This window comes from Ylistrum balloti, unplaced genomic scaffold, assembly GCF_031769215.1.
Source record: "Ylistrum balloti isolate Yb309-2 unplaced genomic scaffold, AGI_CSIRO_Ybal_v1 Utg370008, whole genome shotgun sequence".
Classification (NCBI taxonomy): Eukaryota; Metazoa; Mollusca; class Bivalvia; order Pectinida; family Pectinidae; genus Ylistrum; species Ylistrum balloti.
Window position 1 is genome coordinate 458,411 of NW_026782082.1, and position 21,010 is coordinate 479,420.

The 21,010-nt window shown below is 36.6% G+C and overlaps 1 protein-coding gene across 1 annotated transcript; it reads left to right on the plus strand.

Moving 5' to 3' along the window:
* Positions 1-1,394: 1,394 nt before the first annotated feature.
* Positions 1,395-16,013, plus strand: LOC132548322 (zinc metalloproteinase nas-14-like). Its single transcript, XM_060212177.1, has 6 exons — positions 1,395-1,463; positions 4,989-5,049; positions 6,786-6,876; positions 13,444-13,528; positions 14,312-14,515; positions 15,825-16,013. Exons 1-6 carry the CDS (start codon positions 1,395-1,397, stop codon positions 16,011-16,013), a joined length of 699 nt encoding a protein of 232 aa, XP_060068160.1.
* Positions 16,014-21,010: the final 4,997 nt, after the last annotated feature.

The following is a 21,010-nucleotide window of genomic DNA, read 5'->3' on the forward strand; positions in this document are numbered from 1 at the left end:
TGACGACTTTTCTAGGGTGTTGACGTTTACATCAAACATGTTTTAACAGAAAAACAAACATATTCTTGACTGTACAAATCTATATCAAACTTAGTAAACGTTTTAGCTAATATTCCTGTACATATTGTCCTATTTATCAAACTGTACATCATGTATTCTAAAGGTAACCTTTTTTTTTACAGACCAATAAGTTAAGGCGTCACTACTTATTTTAGAAATTGCATTTTGTTATTCTATTCACCACACGTGCGTTTGTTTATAGATGCTATTGTTATGTGTAAATATTACTTTTTCATTCAATGTTGAAGTTAGATCTTATAGTTCCGAAGATCTATATTTGCCTTTGTATGTACACGGGAAAGGAATTAATATTACCTCTAAACTTGTTTTCCTGTTTATCTGTATATGTCAAATTGCTGATTATCGAATAAAATATTGTTTAAACTAAATATGCTGTTATCGTTTTTCTCTCAGATCCACGACATTGAACGTGAGCGTAAAGAAAAGTGTTTAGAAACACAATTTTTCAAACATTCACCACAATGTCTGTAGCATACAAGTCATTATCTTAACGAGACTAGGTTTTAACTCTCGAATGTTTCCTTCCCTCGGACTGTATACATGTATTATCGCCATGATTGCTGAGGCTCCATTAGTGACCTGACAGCTGACCTTGTCAGTGTATTATTTATGCAGGTATTCAATATCTATTTTAAAGCGTGAATTATCACCACAGACTCAGGACTTTACTCCATGTAGGTGAATCACAAGTACAATGTGACAGGGCCTGTCAACCGATTTACATACTAATTAAACAGTCGAACAGTTATGTGTTTTATCGAGAACTTATTTACGCAATTTTCAAGAAATGAAATATATATATAGTTACCAAATAAAGACCAATACAAAATATGACCCCCATCCACCTTCCCTCATCCCCCATCTCCGCTCCTCTCCCTCCCCCCCCCTCAGATTTTTGTAATTCTTCGTACGACTGATTTTTTGTCAACATTGTTTTTTTCTCAAGTTTGTACCAGTAGTTTTTTGTCTTCCAAAACAGTTCAAATAAGCAGCGCAGCTAATTTCTATATCAACCAAAATCAGTGAAAATTTTGTCCGCTTGGCGGCACATATGATAATAAGAATGGTAAACCCCACGCGCATGCTATTTACGGACCGACGAAAGTGACACCAGTGCCCTATTATACATTGACAAATCAGATATTGCGAAATACACTCAGCGCGCTAACAGATTCCCGTCTGACTACACTAAAGATACAGGTGCACACTGACACAGACACAACTCCATCACAGTACATTTGTAAACAATGACAAATATTTCTCTACTACTTTACACGTGTTTGTGTACAATAGTGATTTACACAGATTGCAAAATGACACAGGATACACGACACAGTGAGTTGATGAGGACAAAATCAACGCTTTTAAAAAAGCTGCACAAGGTAGGCATCGATAGGTCTTATCAATTATATTTATACAAAAATTGACATTGTAAACAAGCTTACATTATACAAAGGTTAACATTGTACACAGGTTTACTGTACAATATACAGAGGTTAACATTGTACACAGGTTTACTGTACAATATACAGAGGTTTACATTGTGTACAGGTTTACTGTACAATATACAGAGGTTAACATTGTACACAGGTTTACTGTACAATATACAGAGGTTAACATTGTACACAGGTTTACTGTACAATATACAGAGGTTAACATTGTACACAGGTTTACTGTACAATACAGAGGTTAACATTGTACACAGGTTTACTGTACAATATACAGAGGTATACACTGTACACAGGTCTACTGTACCATATACAGAGGTTTACTGTACAATGTACAGAGGTTAACATTGTACACAGGTTTACTGTACAATATACAGAGGTTAACATTGTACACAGGTTTACTGTACAATATACAGAGGTTAACATTGTACACAGGTTTACTGTACATTGTACACAGGCTTACTGTACAATATACAGAGGTTAACATTGTACACAGGTTTACTGTACAATATATACAGTACACAGGTTTACTGTAACATTGTACACATTGTACACAGGTTTACTGTACAATATAATATACTGTAGAGGTACTTACAATATACAGAGGTTTACATTCTACACAGGTTTACTGTACAATATACAAAGGTTTACAGTGTACACAGGTTTACTGTACAGTATACAAAGGTTTACAGTGTACATAGGTCTACTGTACAATATACAAAGGTTTATATTGTGTACAGGTTTACTGTACAATATACAGAGGTTAACATTGTACACAGGTTTACTGTACAATATACAGAGGTTAACACTGTACATAGGTCTACTGTACAATATACAGAGGTTAACACTGTACATAGGTCTACTGTACAATATACAGAGGTTAACACTGTACATAGGTTTACTGTACAATATACAGAGGTTAACATTGTACACAGGTTTACTGTACAATATACAGCTATACACTGTAGACAGGTTTACTGTACAATATACAGAGGTTAACATTGTACACAGGTTTACTGTACAATATACAGAGGTTAACATTGTACACAGGTTTACTGTACAATATACAGAAGTTTACATTGTAGACACGATTACATTATACCCAGACAGAAGTCTACATTGTTGCCAGGTTTTCTGTATTTTAGTTCTTGAGATTTCTTGTACAATAGGCATCAATCGCAAACAAACCTTATTTATTTTTCTGTTATGCACAATACACGCATATTAAATGCAAAAAATTTACATTTACACTGATATAACCTCAAATTAATGTACACGTGCATGTTATTAACATCACGAGTGAACATTAACTACGGTGAAGACAGTAAACAAATCCGAGACGGTTTTAGTTAGCCGGAGTTGAATTCACTTACCAGAATATTAAATTTGTTACGAAAGTTCGTTCAAAATATCTAGTGATAAATACACAGGCGAATAGTTCCACGCTCACGAATTGTGATAATGTAAAACATCTTGGTGACACTGATCTGATCATATAATTTATCTCAGCATTTTATTATCACTACTTTGTCGTATCAACAATCATTAATATTTAAGCGCAAGAAAATCATTATTTCATCAGCTCGGAGTAGAAAATGTTTTATTATTTTTTATCAATTCAGTTCCTTGTTCTGTGTATTCAACCAACGTCACAACCCTAGTTAACCCGGTTTTTTCAATCAAGAGACGTAATACAAATCGACTGTCACGAGAATCATTGGACCGAGAAGAAATGTGAAATTATCATGAATAAACATGTAGTCCTACAATTTCACTTTCAAGTATGTCGATGTTATGTTATACTTGAATTGCAAAATACAACGTCGGCTATATAATGTACATGTAAACGTCTGAAATATCCCGAACACTTTGGCTGTACAATATACTTGTAAACAGCTGAAATATCCCGAACACTGCGGCTATACAATATACATGTAAACAGCTGAAATATCCCGAACACTGCGGCTATACAATATACATGTAAACAGCTGAAATATCCCGAACACTGCGGCTATACAATATATATGTAAACATCTGAAATATCCCGAACACTGCGGTTATACAATATACATGTTAACATCTTAAATAACCCCCAACGCCTGTGTCATCCTTTGTAAATGTCTGAAGTGCTACTAACAATTTTCCGTACACTACGATCATCTAAAATACCCCAAACATCTTGCTTGCACACTAGAAATTTTTTAAATATTTCAAACAGCTCTGTCGTGCACTGTAAATATCTGAAACACCCCGATACCCGCAGTCGAACACTATCAATATCAAGAAAACTATTTTGCTCACCATTGTCGCAGACTTTGAATATCCGAAACGTTCCGAACGTATACACACGTATTTGTCCTACACTGAAAATATTTGAAATATTCCAAACAGTTCTGTCCATCCTCGATATTCCAGGGGTTACGATCACTTTCGCTCTCAGCACTCTTGGAACTTATCATGGCAAAACAGAAGGCACAAGCGAAGTAATTTGTTTCGTTCGAAGAGAAAGAAACGTGACCAATCATAGACTTGTGCGCTCCTTTTGAAGATAACAAACTCCACACAGTCATTACAATATACGTTTTGCGACCCCGAGATTCGTATGATGTACATCAAAGGATCAAACTAGTTTTTTTCATCTTGTTCACAAGGTGTCGCACGTATAACCATCAATTTTGCCATGACATGTTCCAGGGGTGCAGAGATCGAAAGTGATTGTTACCCCTGGAGAATCGAGGCTTCACATCGATTACACAAACTATGCTATCAACATTGGTACCTTACTTCTTTCTTTGTCAAATAGGTGTTGTATTCTCCATTTCTTGTTTGTAACGTTGTCGCTTCTCCTACTTACATTGTTACATAAGTGAGTGATGCAATGAGGAAGACATGAGTCAATGAACTTTGTGTTACAGTTTAGAACATGTGACACTGACTTGGCTCGCGATACTTTTTACGCTACTCACTAAAAACACATAAGACTGACGCGTCCCACACAGTTATGAATTACCGGGCGTAATATTGCAAACAAGATACCATCAATAATTGATTTCTTGTTGTGAAAAGATTTCAATAGTTGTTTCTCAACACCCCCATATTTATTCTGTTTCAGATCCTCGTTTACACTGAAGTCATAGGTCAAACTCTAAAGCAGGAACGTTATTAAAGTGCTATCACACTGACAAATCATGTGCTGGACAGGATAATAACCTTGAAAAGGCATATTTAGCTTATGTACGCATTCAAGGATTACATGTTGCTACATGCATCATCCGGACGGCCTTGTAGTTTACCTATCCATTACCAGCGCTTAACCCTCACTTACCGTTTAGGCCCAGAGGAACACGAACGTCTTTACATATTTACATCGTTTCATTTGACAACACAATGACATCACAGGTAGATGGTACTAGGTATGGTATGGTAGGAATAATATTTGATTTTTTTTTGTACTTTCAGATCCTAACGAGAAAACTGAAGTCAAGTCGGTCCATAGACGAAGTAATCGAAGCAGCTTCCGGTTAGTACTCATTAACATCAGAGCTTACATTTGTTCGTAGTTTGCCTTAGTTAAACTGAACCCGAGTTTGCCTGTAGAAAATGTTTTCAAGCTCTTGCGCAAATAACACTATTTTATTTTTTTACTGCATCAATTTCATATCTACTACGTACAACCTCAAGGGTTTTACTAAAGACACAGGGGGTGGGGGTGCGGCAGCCCCATGTTTCAATAAAATTATCAATTTTCATACAGCTGATGATTAAAGACCAACTTTAAGTGCGTTTTTTATTTTATTCTGAACCGTGTCACTGTTCGAATGAATCAAAATTCCACCAGCTGTGTTTACTACCTGCAAATTTGAAGATTGTGCAAAAGATACAGAATTGAAAAGCGTCTTAAAATACAAAGGACCTCTTTCTTATGCCAAATTTGACAAATAATGTTTGCTTAAAATGACAAATAGCTTCCAATGAACAAAATAAGTGATTATAAGAAGACTTGCGATGAACCCTTGCCTTGTTATGGAGCCATTTCTGAACCTTACCTTATACCCTCAGTAAATGTCACAAATTCGATAAGAATTCAGGCCCTATTGGCCTTTTGAATTGTTTAAGTGCTATTCCAGGGGAGTGTATTGGGGTGCTATCAATGTCACATGGTTTGGATTAAATCGGGTCGTGGGCAAAATTCCATTGTTCGTGAAAGAGGTCCTTTAGATACAGCAGAGCTGAACAATTGGTTAAACTTCACCATGCAGCTGCTTCGCCCTTCTAGAACTGATTCAGTAATGCTACATCATACAGCTGTTTCGTCCTTCTAGAACTGATTCAGTAATGAAACATCAAAAGTATTGAAATCCTTTTAGAACTGATTCAGTAATGCTACATCATACAGGTAATTCGTATTTTTTAGAACTGATTCAGTAATGCTACATCATACAGGTGATTCTAGAACTGATTCAGTGATGCTACATCATACAGGTATTTCGTCCTTCTAGAACTGATTCAGTGATGCTACATCATACAGGTATTTCGTCCTTCTAGAACTGATTCAGTAATGCTACATCATACAGGTATTTCGTCCTTCTAGAACTGATTCAGTGATGCTACATCATACAGGTATTTCGTCCTTCTAGAACTGATTCAGTGATGCTACATCATACAGGTACTTTCCTTCTAGAACTGACATTCAGTGATGCTACATCATACAGGTTTTCGTAACCTTCTAGATCTGATTCAGTGATGCTACATCATACAAGTATTTCGTCCTTCTAGAACTGATTCAGTAATGCTACATCATACAGCTGTTTCGTCCTTCTAGAACTGATTCATTGATGCTAAGGGCATACATTTTGAAGCTTGGGAGGCGACAGAGGAAAATCAAAAGTGATTGAAATAAAAGTCAAAATCTAGATGGGAAGATGCACAAACCCGATAATTCAATATTTTTTAAAATCTTAACTTTATTGAAATATTGAGTTAGTATATTAACTCGAAATTTCGACTTATTAACTCAAAATTTCTGATTACTAAATCGAAATTTCCAGTTAAAATAAAACACAACGTGGCCGGAATACGCTTCCGTAGTTTTGTCATCCATGTACTTTGATTCGAGAACACGACATTTCTTGAATTCGATCAAGCATTATCCGATTAACATTAAGACATGTTGATATTTCATTTTTTCAGATTTTTCATTTCGTTTGTATAGAAAATTATGATTTTAATAATTATGTTGTTTTTGTCTTGTTTTAGAGCCTGGAACATTTACATCCGCTACATTTATTCCGGACCAGGAAGCCATTGCCTTCGAGGGTGACATGCTGATGCTGATCCCACAGTTCGCGTAATTACAACTGTCTTGTACTTTCTTACATAATAAAAGAATGATAAATAAAATACAATAAAATAAAATTAATAAATAAAAGAATAAAATAATTGTTATCAAAGAAATAAAATTAAATACATTGTAATTAGATTTAAGAACAAATTGAATCAAGTAAATAGATAAATAAATCGATGAAAATATCAATCAATCAATCAATCAATCAATCAATCAATCAATCAATCAATCAATCAATCAATCAATCAATCAATCAATCAATCAATCAATCAATCAATCAATCAATCAATCAATCGATCGATCGATCAATCAATCAATCAATCAATCAATCAATCAATCAATCAATCAATCGATCAATCAATCAGTCCATCAATCAATCAATCAATCAATCAATCAACGAATCAATCAATCAACGAATCAATCAATCAGTCCATCAATCAATCGATCAATCAATCAGTCCATCAATCAATCGATCGATCGATCAAAAATTTTGATATAATGATTAGATAAAGATATAATAAACTTGAATAAATAAACAATGTCTGACCTATAAATTGAAAATGTGATGTTGGTTTGTATCTTAATCCAAGTTCATTTACTATTAGTGTTAATTCGAAATGATAACAAAACATGTAAAATTGAAAAATAGATACAAAAAGCAAATAAAAAAGATAATAAAAATGCAAAGAAAAAAAAATGAAATATTGATTTTTAACACTTCGGTCATACTCCACTTGATAACATTGTTTTTCACATCGGTATTAAAGAGGGATATTTGTTTTTACATGTAAAACTAGTGTACGGATTCATTTCTCTCACGAACTTAATTCAATTATGACTGTACAGATACGAATTTCATTTCTCTCACGAACTTAATTCAGTTATGACTGTACATATACGGATTCCATATCTTTTTTGGATATCTATTCTATGACTTAAGATTTTGAACTAGGTTTACACTGCATTCAAACGATAACACACAACGTGTAGACTTAATCCTGATGTTAATGGAATTCATATTAATAATTCATTCTCAGTTTGAATTATGCACATATTTTTTCTCAACCTCGTGTATTAAGTGGCAAAACCGTGCAATTTATTACCATACATTAAATAATGAAATATATTTAATATTTTTCATTGACACAAGCATCCCCCTCCCCCTGTTCATCCCTGTATCATATCCCTCTTTCCTATCTTTCAAACTACCTACATTAATATATCATTATATTATGCATGTACATTTATTTAAACTACTTACCTATGGATTATTGATAAATACGTCATGATGCCAAAATTAATGAGATGCTTAAATGAAAGTGGATTTACGTTCGTTACTCTAACTTGTTTTCGGATCCAATTTCCTGGTACACAAACTGTACTTTATCTGTTTTGTGACGTAATGTGTAATGGAATGAAGTGAAGTTAATACCGTGCATTGCATCATAACGTTTCTTGTTGTGTATAGACTGAAATTAAGTTATTTCTTTTGAAAAGGGAGATGGAAGTAAACTCAACAGATTCCATTAACCTATCAGAAACACTTCGGAATATAATACAGAAATACTTGAGGCTGCACAATAAGCATACCCGAAAAATACGGGCGGCGAGACGGACAGAGAGACACTACTGGCCGAAGGCTGTTATCCCGTTACGCATTTCAAGTAGCGGTTTCGGTAAGTAATTGCTACAAAGCTGACTATACGGCCTGATCCGGTCACAAAACTGACCGAACTGCCTTATCCCGTCACAAGACTGACCGAACGGTCTGATCCCGTCACAAAACTGACCGAACTGTCTGATCCCGTCACAAAACTGACCGAAAGGCCTTATCCCGTCACAAAACTGACCGAACGGTCTGATCCCGTCACAAAACTGACCGAACTGTCTGATCCCGTCACAAAACTGACCGAACTGTCTGATCCCGTCACAAAACTGACCGAAAGGCCTTATCCCGTCACTCGGTTGACCAGACGATCTGATCCCGTCACTTGGCGAACCAGACGGTCTGATCCCATCACACTGATAATCAGACGGTCTTATCCAGTCACACGTTTAACAAGACGGTCTATTCACGTCACACGTTAACCAGACGATCTGATCAAATCACTCGGTTAAACTGTCGGTCTGATCCCGTCACTTGGTTAACCAGACGACCTGATCCCGTCACTCGGTTAACCAGACGGCCTGATCACTTCACTCGGTTAACCAGACGGCCTGATCACGTCACTCGGTTAACCAGACGGTATGATCCCGTCACACGGTGAACCAGACGGTATGATCCCGTCACTCGGTTAACCAGACGGTATGATCCCGTCACTCGGTTAACCTGTCGGTCTGATCCCGTCACTCGGTTAACCAGACGGCCTGATCCCGGCACTCAGCTAACCAGACGGTCTGATCCCGATACACGGTTAACCAGACGGTCTGAACCCACTTGGTTAACCAGACGGTCTGATCCCGTCTATCGGTTAACCTGTCGGTCTGATCCCGTCTATCGGTTAACCAGACCGTCTGATCCCGTCTATCGGTTAACCAGACGGTCTGATCCCGTCACTCGGTTAACCAGACGGTCTGATCCCCTACCACGGCTGACCAGACGGTCAATCCCCTTCCACGGCTGACCAGACGGTCAATCCCCTTACACGGCTGACCAGACGGTCAATCCCCTACCACGGCTGACCAGACGGTCAATCCCCTACCACGGCTGACCAGACGGTCAATCTCCTACCACGGCTGACCAAACGGTCAATCCCCTACCACGGTCTGGTCGATCCACTTTTTGACCTTTTGACCTTTTGATTCTTCTTATCTTTCATTATCATTCCTGTAATTTCCTAACAAAGGCTATATTTGTTCTCTGTAGGAAGAAGTTCCAGAAGACGGATGGCCAGAGGATTGAATAGAATCTCGGAGAAAACGTGTGTCTGTTTCAGACCTATAAGTAAATCGGAAGCCAGAAAGAAAGTACCGCATGTTCGCATTATTGAAGGACAGGGGTAAGGGCAATCACGTGTGTTTAATGGTGAACTGATCTGTACTCATCATGATAGCAATCTTTATCACATACACAAGGATAACCTTTATCATATACTCAACACTAGAACAATCATTATCATATACTCAACACTAGAACAATCATTATCATATACTCAACACTAGAACAATCATTATCATATACTCAACACGGGGACAATCTTTATCATATACTCAACACTAGAACAATCATTATCATATACTCAACACGGGGACAATCTTTATCATATACTCAACACGGGGACAATCTTTATCATATACTCAACACGGGGACAATCTTTATCATATACTCAACACGGGGACAATCTTTATCATATACTTAACACGGGGACAATCTTTATCATATACTCAACACGGGGACAATCTTTATCATATACTCAACACGGGGACAATCTTTATCATATACTCAACACGGGGACAATCTTTATCATATACTCAACACGGGGACAATCTTTATCATATACTCAACACTAGAACAATCTTTATCATATACTCAACACGGGGACAATCTTTATCTTATACTCAACACGGGGACAATCTTTATCATATACTCAACACGGGGACAATCTTTATCATATACTCAACACGGGGACAATCTTTATCATATACTCAACACGGGGACAATCTTTATCATATACTCAACACGGGGACAATCTTTATCATATACTCAACACGGGGACAATCTTTATCATATACTCAACACGGGGACAATCTTTATCATATACTCAACACGGGGACAATCTTTATCATATACTCAACACGGGGACAATCTTTATCATATACTCAACACGGGGACAATCTTTATCATATACTCAACACGGGGACAATCTTTATCATATACTCAACACGGGGACAATCTTTATCATATACTCAACACGGGGACAATCTTTATCATATACTCAACACGGGGACAATCTATATCATATACTCAACACGTGGACTATCTTTATCCTATACTCAACACGGGGACAATCTTTATCATATACTCAACACGGGGACAATCTTTATCATATACTCAACACGGGGACAATCTTTATCATATACTCAACACGGGGACAATCTTTATCATATACTCAACACGGGGACAATCTTTATCATATACTCAACACGGGGACAATCTTTATCATATACTCAACACGGGGACAATCTTTATCATATACTCAACACGGGGACAATCTTTATCATATACTCAACACGGGGACAATCTTTATCATATACTCAACACGGGGACAATCTTTATCATATACTCAACACGGGGACAATCTTTATCATATACTCAACACGGGGACAATCTTTATCATATACTCAACACGGGGACAATCTTTATCATATACTCAACACGGGGACAATCTTTATCATATACTCAACACGGGGACAATCTTTATCATATACTCAACACGGGGACAATCTTTATCATATACTCAACACGGGGACAATCTTTATCATATACTCAACACGGGGACAATCTTTATCATATACTCAACACGGGGACAATCTTTATCATATACTCAACACGGGGACAATCTTTATCATATACTCAACACGGGGACAATCTTTATCATATACTCAACACGGGGACAATCTTTATCATATACTCAACACGGGGACAATCTTTATCATATACTCAACACGGGGACAATCTTTATCATATACTCAACACGGGGACAATCTTTATCATATACTCAACACGGGGACAATCTTTATCATATACTCAACACGGGGACAATCTTTATCATATACTCAACACGGGGACAATCTTTATCATATACTCAACACGGGGACAATCTTTATCATATACTCAACACGGGGACAATCTTTATCATATACTCAACACGGGGACAATCTTTATCATATACTCAACACGGGGACAATCTTTATCATATACTCAACACGGGGACAATCTTTATCATATACTCAACACGGGGACAATCTTTATCATATACTCAACACGGGGACAATCTTTATCATATACTCAACACGGGGACAATCTTTATCATATACTCAACACGGGGACAATCTTTATCATATACTCAACACGGGGACAATCTTTATCATATACTCAACACGGGGACAATCTTTATCATATACTCAACACGGGGACAATCTTTATCATATACTCAACACGGGGACAATCTTTATCATATACTCAACACGGGGACAATCTTTATCATATACTCAACACGGGGACAATCTTTATCATATACTCAACACGGGGACAATCTTTATCATATACTCAACACGGGGACAATCTTTATCATATACTCAACACGGGGACAATCTTTATCATATACTCAACACGGGGACAATCTTTATCATATACTCAACACGGGGACAATCTTTATCATATACTCAACACGGGGACAATCTTTATCATATACTCAACACGGGGACAATCTTTATCATATACTCAACACGGGGACAATCTTTATCATATACTCAACACGGGGACAATCTTTATCATATACTCAACACGGGGACAATCTTTATCATATACTCAACACGGGGACAATCTTTATCATATACTCAACACGGGGACAATCTTTATCATATACTCAACACGGGGACAATCTTTATCATATACTCAACACGGGGACAATCTTTATCATATACTCAACACGGGGACAATCTTTATCAACACGGGGACAATCTTTATCATATACTCAACACGGGGACAATCTTTATCATATACTCAACACGGGGACAATCTTTATCATATACTCAACACGGGGACAATCTTTATCATATACTCAACACGGGGACAATCTTTATCATACACTCAACACGGGGACAATCTTTATCACACTCAACACTAGAACAATCTTTATCATATACTCAACACGGGGACAATCTTTATCATATACTCAACACGGGGACAATCTTTATCATATACTCAACACGGGGACAATCTTTATCATATACTCAACACGGGGACAATCTTATATCATATATCTTTATCATATACTCAACACGGGGACAATTTTTATCAACAATCTTTATCATATTCAACACGGGGACAATCATATACTCAACACGGGGACAATCTTTATCATATACTCAACACGGGGACAATCTTTATCATATACTCAAACACTTTATCATATACTCAACATACAATCTTTATCACACTATACTCAACATAGGACAATCTTTATCATCAACACGGGGACAATATCATATACTCAACACGGGGACAATCTTTATCATATACTCAACAAGGGGACAATCTTTATCATATACTCAATAATGGGACAATCTTTATAATATACTCAAAATGGGGACAATCTTTATCATATACTCAAACACGGGGACAATCTTTAATATATCATATACTCAACCTCACATTTTTGATAAACGGGGACAATCTTTACGATAAGCTGTTGATAAACTCAACACGGGGACAATCTTTATATTTCAAACGGGGACATTTTATTATTGAACTAACAAATTAACCATCTGTACTGAGAGAAATAATAGAACAAATTACATCGTATTAGAGAAATAATTTTATTTATCTGAAACTTTTAAATCTTTCAGGTGTAGGTCATATGTGGGGATGTCTGTTCGTAATCAACATTCAACTTTATCACAGGATATGATATTGTCCAGGCGGTGTCGGTCTGTAAGTATCTCACATTGTTGATAAACATAGTATCTTACATTATTGATAACCATCAAATCACACATTGTTGATAAACATCAAATCACACATTGTTGATAAACATAAAACCTCACATTTTTGATAAACATCAAATCTCACATTGTTGATAAACATCAAATCACACATTGTTGATAAGCATCAAATCACACATTGTTGATAAACATCAAATCTGACATTTTTGATAAACATCAAATCTCACATTGTTGATAAACATAAAACCTCACATTTTTGATAAACATCAAATCACACATTGTTGATAAGCATCAAATCACACATTTTTGATAAACATAAAATCTCACATTGTTGATAAGAATCAAATCTTACGGTGTTGGTAAACATCAAATCACACATTTTTGATAAACATAAAATCTCACATTGTTGATAAACATAAAACCTCACATTTTTGATAAACATCAAATCTCACGGTGTTGATAAACATAAAATCTCAAATCGTTGATACCGGAAAGATAAATTCAAGATCTCACATAAAAGAATGTGTTGTAGAAATGTTAAAAATATGCTTAATTATGATTTAATTAATTTCCATGGAGGATTTCTTTTCATTGACTCATAATTCACGAATCTAAGTGCCCACACACTGTTATCAGTGGATTTTTGAGCTACATAATTCGACATCATCAAGTGCTCACGAAAAAGTTTTTGCTTTGAAAAAAAAAAAAAAAAAAACCATAAAAATTGAGCTCCACGAAAATATATTTTCTAAAGTATATTTTTTTTTTTCAGTCGGCCGTGTTCTCTCATGAAATACTACACGTTTTGGGATTATTTCATGAACATTCTCGGCCGGACCGCGACGAGTATGTAGATATACAACTTCAGAACACCATCGGCAGAAGCCGTATCAACTTTAACCGTATAGGACCGAAAAACATCAACTCCAGAGGGGTTGACTATGACTATCTCAGTCTCATGCATTACGGTAGTAAGGTAAGTAGGAGGAGAGGAGGACTGGCGCGGAGGCGGGGGCGGGGCGGAGCGGGGTTGGGCGGGGCGGGCCGGGGCGGGGCGGGGCGGGGCGCGGCGGGGCGGGGCGGGGCGGGGCGGGGCGGGGCGGGGGCTAAGCGGGAGAGGGATGCAGAATAGGTACTGTTGCATAAGTGTGGAGAATGACAGGAGAGGGGTCGGAGAGAGGGGTATGCGGGTATTAGAATGGAGAGGGATGGAGACCGGGACGTAAGAAGAAGGTACAGTGTAGCAGTGTAAATAGGATGGAGTGATGACTCGGGGAAGGGATGCAGGATAGGCACCGTAAGGCAGAGTAAGTGATGGAGGAAATGTCGAAGAGGAGGGCGAGAGAGGACCTGGGTGCGGGTTAGGTAACAGATTAAGTACGTTGAGCAGAGGTGCCAGGGAGGACTCGCGGAAGGGAGTGCAAGATAGGCACCGTGTAGCAGAATAAGTGGTGGAGGGGGTCGAAGAGGAGGGCGAGAGAGGGCTCGGTTGAAGGTTAGGCAACAGATTAAGTAGGTTGAGCAGAGGTGCCTGCGAGTACTGGCGGAAGGGGGTGCAGGATAGGCACAGTGTAGCATCGCAAGTAGGGCGGATAGAAAACTCGAGAAGGGACCAATAAGGGATGAGGTGGGGGTGGGGGTGGGGGGCAGAGGGTAGAGGGGTAATGGGAGGATGCAGTGCACCTAAGCAAGTAGAGTGGATGAGGGAGTTAGAAGGGTTTAAGACAGGCGATTTGCGGTGTGGGTGGCAGAGTTACATGTAGCAGAATGGAGAGTGGCAGGGGAGATCGTGGGGACGCAGAGTGGGTACAGTGTAGCAGAATTAATAGGATGGATGAATGAGCCGAGGATGGGGGTCGAAATGGGTTGGAATTCAGATAGGTGGAAGAGTAAGACGAATGGAAACTTAATTTTCATTTCAAGAAAGTATAATTAGCATTAGTGAATGAAATTTAATAATTTCTTGATGAAAATGAATTACTCGTGATGAGTTTTTTATTGTTTTGATAGTTGGAATTGAACCGACTGGTTGTGTCATTCTAAATGTTTTTGATCGATATCAATTTAGATATGAATGGTACCGAACACTTAGCGAAATCTTTATCAAATTGATTTTCACTTAATAAGGAATGTTACCTCATATCTTAAGGACATCGTCATCAGAATGTTTTCATAGAGCATCTGTCTTCTTAAAAATTATCGTTATGAAATCTTTTCAGATCCTTGATTTGACTGCAGATGCTGTCCTGTGTAGTTGTTATATGCATAATCTGTTTACTTTGCAGGCTTTTAGTAAAAATGGTAACTATACAATCGTACCACGGCCTGACAACAACAGAAAACGATATCTTAATCAGATCGGCCGTTCTCGTAGAATCAGCAAAGGAGATGCAAGAGTAATCAACCTAATGTACAGATGTCGCATGCCACGCCCCTCTAGACCCACGTGTTCAAAGTATCCATATAGATTGTAATCATATGTAGTTAATAAAATGGAGGTGACGGGTGTTTGTTGTCAATGATTTTTATCATGAAATCAGTGTGACGACACATTTTTTTACTTGTGTTGACATGCGAATCAGGGAGGAGAAATCACTCCTTTATAACTGACTTATTCTTTCTTTCTTTCTTTCTGTCTGTCTGTCTGTCTATCTTTCTTTTTTTCTTCTTTCTTTCTTTCCTTCTTCCTTTCTTTCTCTTTCTTTCTTTCTGTCTGTCTGTCTTTCTTTCTTTTTTCTTTCTTTATGTCTGTCTGTCTGTCTGTCTGTCTTTCTTTCTTTCTTTCTTTCTTTCTTTCTTTCTTTCTCTTTCTTTCTGTCTGTCTTTCTTTCTTTTTCTTTCTTTATGTCTGTCTGTCTGTCTTTCTTTCTTCCTTTCTTTCTTTCTTCCTTTCTTTCTCTTTCTTTCTTTCGTCTGTCTTTCTTTCTTTTTTTCTTTCTTTATGTCTGTCTTTCTTTCTTCCTTTCTTTCTCTTTCTTTCTTTCTGTCTGTCTTTCTTTCTTTTTTCTTTCTTTATGTCTGTCTGTCTGTCTTTCTTTCTTTCTGTCTGTCTTTCTTTCTTTTTTTCTTTCTTTATGTCTGTCTGTCTGTCTGTCTTTCTTTCTGTCTGTCTTTCTTTCTTTATGTCTGTCTGTCTGTCTGTCTTTCTTTCTTTCTTTCTGTCTGTCTTTCTTTCTTTTTTTCTTTCTTTCTGTCTTTCTGTCTGTCTGTCTGTCTGTCTTTCTTTATTTCTTTCTTTCTTCCTTTCTTTCTCTTTCTTTCTTTCTGTCTGTCTTTCTTTCTTTCTTTCTTTATGTCTGTCTTTCTTTCTTTCTTTATGTCTGTCAGTCTTTCTTTCTTTCTTTATGCCTGTCTGTCTTTCTTTCTTTCTTTCTTTCTTTTTCTTTCTTTATGTCTGTCTGTCTTTCTTTCTTTCTTTCTTTATGTCTGTCTGTCTTTCTTTCTTTTTTTTTCTTTATGTCTGTCTGTCTGTCTTTCTTTCTTTCTTTATGTCTGTCTGTCTTTCTTTCTTTCTTTATGTCTGTCTGTCTTTCTTTCTTTCTTTATGTCTGTCTGTCTTTCTTTCTTTCTTTCTTTCTTTCTTTCTTTCTTTCTTTCTGTCTGTCTTTCTTTCTTTTTTTTTCTTTCTTTATGTCTGTCTGTCTTTCTTTCTTTCTGTCTTTCTTTCTTTCATTTTTTCTTTCTTTCTTTAATTATCTATTAAAACTACTAACAGACAGACGCTGTTTAATCACAATACCTTGAATATTCCAAAATCTCCATTAAATTCCAATCCCATCGCTTGGATATCTAATCAGCTGGAGGCATGTTATCAAATGCCGCTTTCCAAGTATTTGGTTATTGAAAATTTCCATGTCCATATGTCAAGCGACTTAAACGTTCCTGTTCAGGTATCAAGTCACTTTAGTGTAAGTCACTTTAGTGTCACTGTTCAGAAATCAAGTCACTTTAGTGTCACTGTTCAGAAATCAAGTCACTTTAGTGTCACTGTTCAGAAATCAAGTCACTTTAGTGTCACTGTTCAGAAATCAAGTCACTTTAGTGTCACTGTTCAGAAATCAAGTCACTTTAGTGTCACTGTTCAGAAATCAAGTCACTTTAGTGTCACTGTTCAGAAATCAAGTCACTTTAGTGTCACTGTTCAGAAATCAAGTCACTTTAGTGTCACTGTTCAGAAATCAAGTCACTTTAGTGTCACTGTTCAGAAATCAAGTCACTTTAGTGTCACTGTTCAGAAATCAAGTCACTTTAGTGTCACTGTTCAGAAATCAAGTCACTTTAGTGTCACTGTTCAGAAATCAAGTCACTTTAGTGTAAGTCACTTTAGTGTCACTGTTCAGAAATCAAGTCACTTTAGTGTCACTGTTCAGAAATCAAGTCACTTTAGTGTCACTGTTCAGAAATCAAGTCACTTTAGTGTCACTGTTCAGAAATCAAGTCACTTTAATGTCACTGTTCAGAAATCAAGTCACTTTAGTGTAAGTCACTTTAGTGTCACTGTTCAGAAATCAAGTCACTTTAGTGTCACTGTTCAGAAATCAAGTTACTTTAGTGTCACTGTTCAGAAATCAAGTCACTTTAGTGTCACTGTTCAGAAATCAAGTCACTTTAGTGTCACTGTTCAGAAATCAAGTCACTTTAGTGTCACTGTTCAGAAATCAAGTCACTTTAGTGTCACTGTTCAGAAATCAAGTCACTTTAATGTCACTGTTCAGAAATCAAGTCACTTTAGTGTAAGTCACTTTAGTGTCACTGTTCAGAAATCAAGTCACTTTAGTGTCACTGTTCAGAAATCAAGTCACTTTAGTGTCACTGTTCAGAAATCAAGTCACTTTAGTGTCACTGTTCAGAAATCAAGTCACTTTAATGTCACTGTTCAGAAATCAAGTCACTTTAGTGTAAGTCACTTTAGTGTCACTGTTCAGAAATCAAGTCACTTTAGTGTCACTGTTCAGAAATCAAGTCACTTTAGTGTCACTGTTCAGAAATCAAGTCACTTTAGTGTCACTGTTCAGAAATCAAGTCACTTTAGTGTCAATGTTCAGAAATCAAGTCACTTTAGTGTCACTGTTCAGAAATCAAGTCACTTTAGTGTCACTGTTCAGAAATCAAGTCACTTTAGTGTCACTGTTCAGATATCAAGTCACTTTAATGTTCATGTTCAGATATCAAGTCATTTTGATATCACTGTTCAGAAATCAAGTCACTTTAATGTTCATGTTCAGATATCAAGTCACTTTAGTGTAAGTCACTTTAGTGTCACTGTTCAGAAATCAAGTCACTTTAGTGTCACTGTTCAGATATCAAGTCACTTTAGTGTCACTGTTCAGATATCAAGTCACTTTAATGTTCATGTTCAGATATCAAGTCATTTTGATATCACTGTTCAGAAATCAAGTCACTTTAATGTTCTTGTCCAGATATCAAGTCACTTTAATGTGACTGTTCGGATATCAAGTCCCTTTAATGTGACTGTTCGGATATCAAGTCACTTTGATTTTCAATAGCAAGTCATATTTTATCAACCATGTCATTTAGCTATCTATTTTTAATCCTTTACTTATTTGAAGTTGACATACTGAAATTGAGCAAACTTATTTCTTTCCGTCAAGATATTTGATCAATTTCAATCACAAACGCCCTGTTACATATAATCCTGCATTCCCAATATCAACACACATTTAATCAGTCTCAAATGCCCAGCCTTCTTTTTACCCAATGACCTCACAATCCGCCCATGCCAATGTATTGGATGTCTTACCGTTATATCGTCTGTCTGTCCTATTTTGAGATGTTACATGTATTATACTGTACCAGTGTCACATATTCGTTGAAATACGAATGTCCGGAGTCAATCTTTGTCTTTTTTTCTGTGAGAGTTGTCGCCCATACAACACAAGCGCTCAGAAAGTATAGCTATAGAATAAACATTTCCCTCCATTATATTCACGCCTACAAGGGTGTGTATTTTATTATAACCATGTATTTCACAGGAATTTGGATTCTTGTTTTAAAAAGGCAAAAGTTCAGAAAAGGACTACAATATTAAATATTAAAAAACATATTAAGTTTTATCAGAACAAACGACGGAGTATCAGATTTTAGTATAATATCAAGATTATGTTATTATATGTAGCTTTCCCATGCTTAACCTGCTAAAATTTTACATCAACTTTATATTGAAATATAGACAGAAGATACCATTATATATATCAAATAGCATTATTGAGATTCTTAAGGAAAGAGAAATACTGTGTTGGCTATTTCATAAACAAAAATACAAAACAAGCAGGATTTCGTCTTTATCTTTGATTTAAACATATTTTATTGCACATAAGTAGCAATATGATTGGACACGAGTTTTACAACTTATATAAAGCCCTTTCCAAACATATTAATACACAACACATTATATTTACAATGTGGCAGTAGGAAAGATATAATAACCATGAAACAATTGTAAACAAGAGAGAGTGAGAGAGAGAGAGAGAGAGAGAGAGAGAGAGAGAGAGAGAGAGAGAGAGAGAGAGAGAGAGAGAGAGAGAGAGAGAGAGAGAGAGAGAGAGAGAGAGAGAGAGAGAGAGAGAGAGAGAGAGAGAGAGAGAGAGAGAGAGAGAGAGTCCTTCTTTAAAAGTGTCTTAATAATTTATGATAACTCTGAAAGTTAATTTTGTCTCTGTTATAAGCCTATAAGTGATTGAGATATACTAGTTTATCTATTTAGTCAAGGGGCGTAACTCTTCTGTTCGTATAGTCAGAGTTAATAACAGCTAATGCGTTCTCCAAGGTTGTAGTACAGAATTTCTAGCTGTGGCTTGGTGTGATGTTCTTGTTATCAAGATACCCCATTATAAAGATTTTTATTAAAATTTCAAAACTTTATTCTCACTTTAAATTGGAATGACTGTTGCAGTTGACAGCTGGAAGTTTCATAGTCTTTATCATGACATTTTTGTACTAAGTCGCCGTGAAAAATGAGTGATTTTGTTACTGTGACATCACCCCTTACTATTAGACAGGTATTTGTGAATAAATTTTTTGAGATAGTAACCATGTTTTTTGCAAGTTAGAAATCAGGTAATAGTTTCATTTTTATTTCTCTAATAAAACTACATTGTTGTTTACAGAATAGATCAAGCTTGTTATTTTTCATAACAAAACTGATATACCTGAAACAAGTCCCAAGATTTCAGGGAAAAGGAAAATCACTGTTTCCCGCTACCCTGGATCAGACCGGTCTAATATATATCAGTATATGTACCAAGTATATATTCGGTAAAGGATATACGCTCCTATAGACAAGCATGTATATGTCATATTTTAGATACATATCGGCGATATTTAGTTCGACTAAAATTTGGTTTTTCTCAATCGCTTGCAACATTTCGTAATTTAGGCCCATAACCTCACTGACGAGTCCAAGAAGGATTGGACATCTGTATGATACAGTTTAGTTCATTTTTTGGCTATT

Bases quoted from the DNA above. Each gene is read 5' to 3' on its own strand.
- LOC132548322 (XM_060212177.1), top strand. From the start codon at position 1,395: ATGACACAGGATACACGACACAGTGAGTTGATGAGGACAAAATCAACG. The intron at 1,464-4,988 runs GTAGGCATCGAT...TTGTACTTTCAG, and splicing joins TTTTAAAAAAGCTGCACAAG to ATCCTAACGAGAAAACTGAA. The intron at 13,529-14,311 runs GTAAGTATCTCA...TTTTTTTTTCAG, and splicing joins TGTCCAGGCGGTGTCGGTCT to TCGGCCGTGTTCTCTCATGA.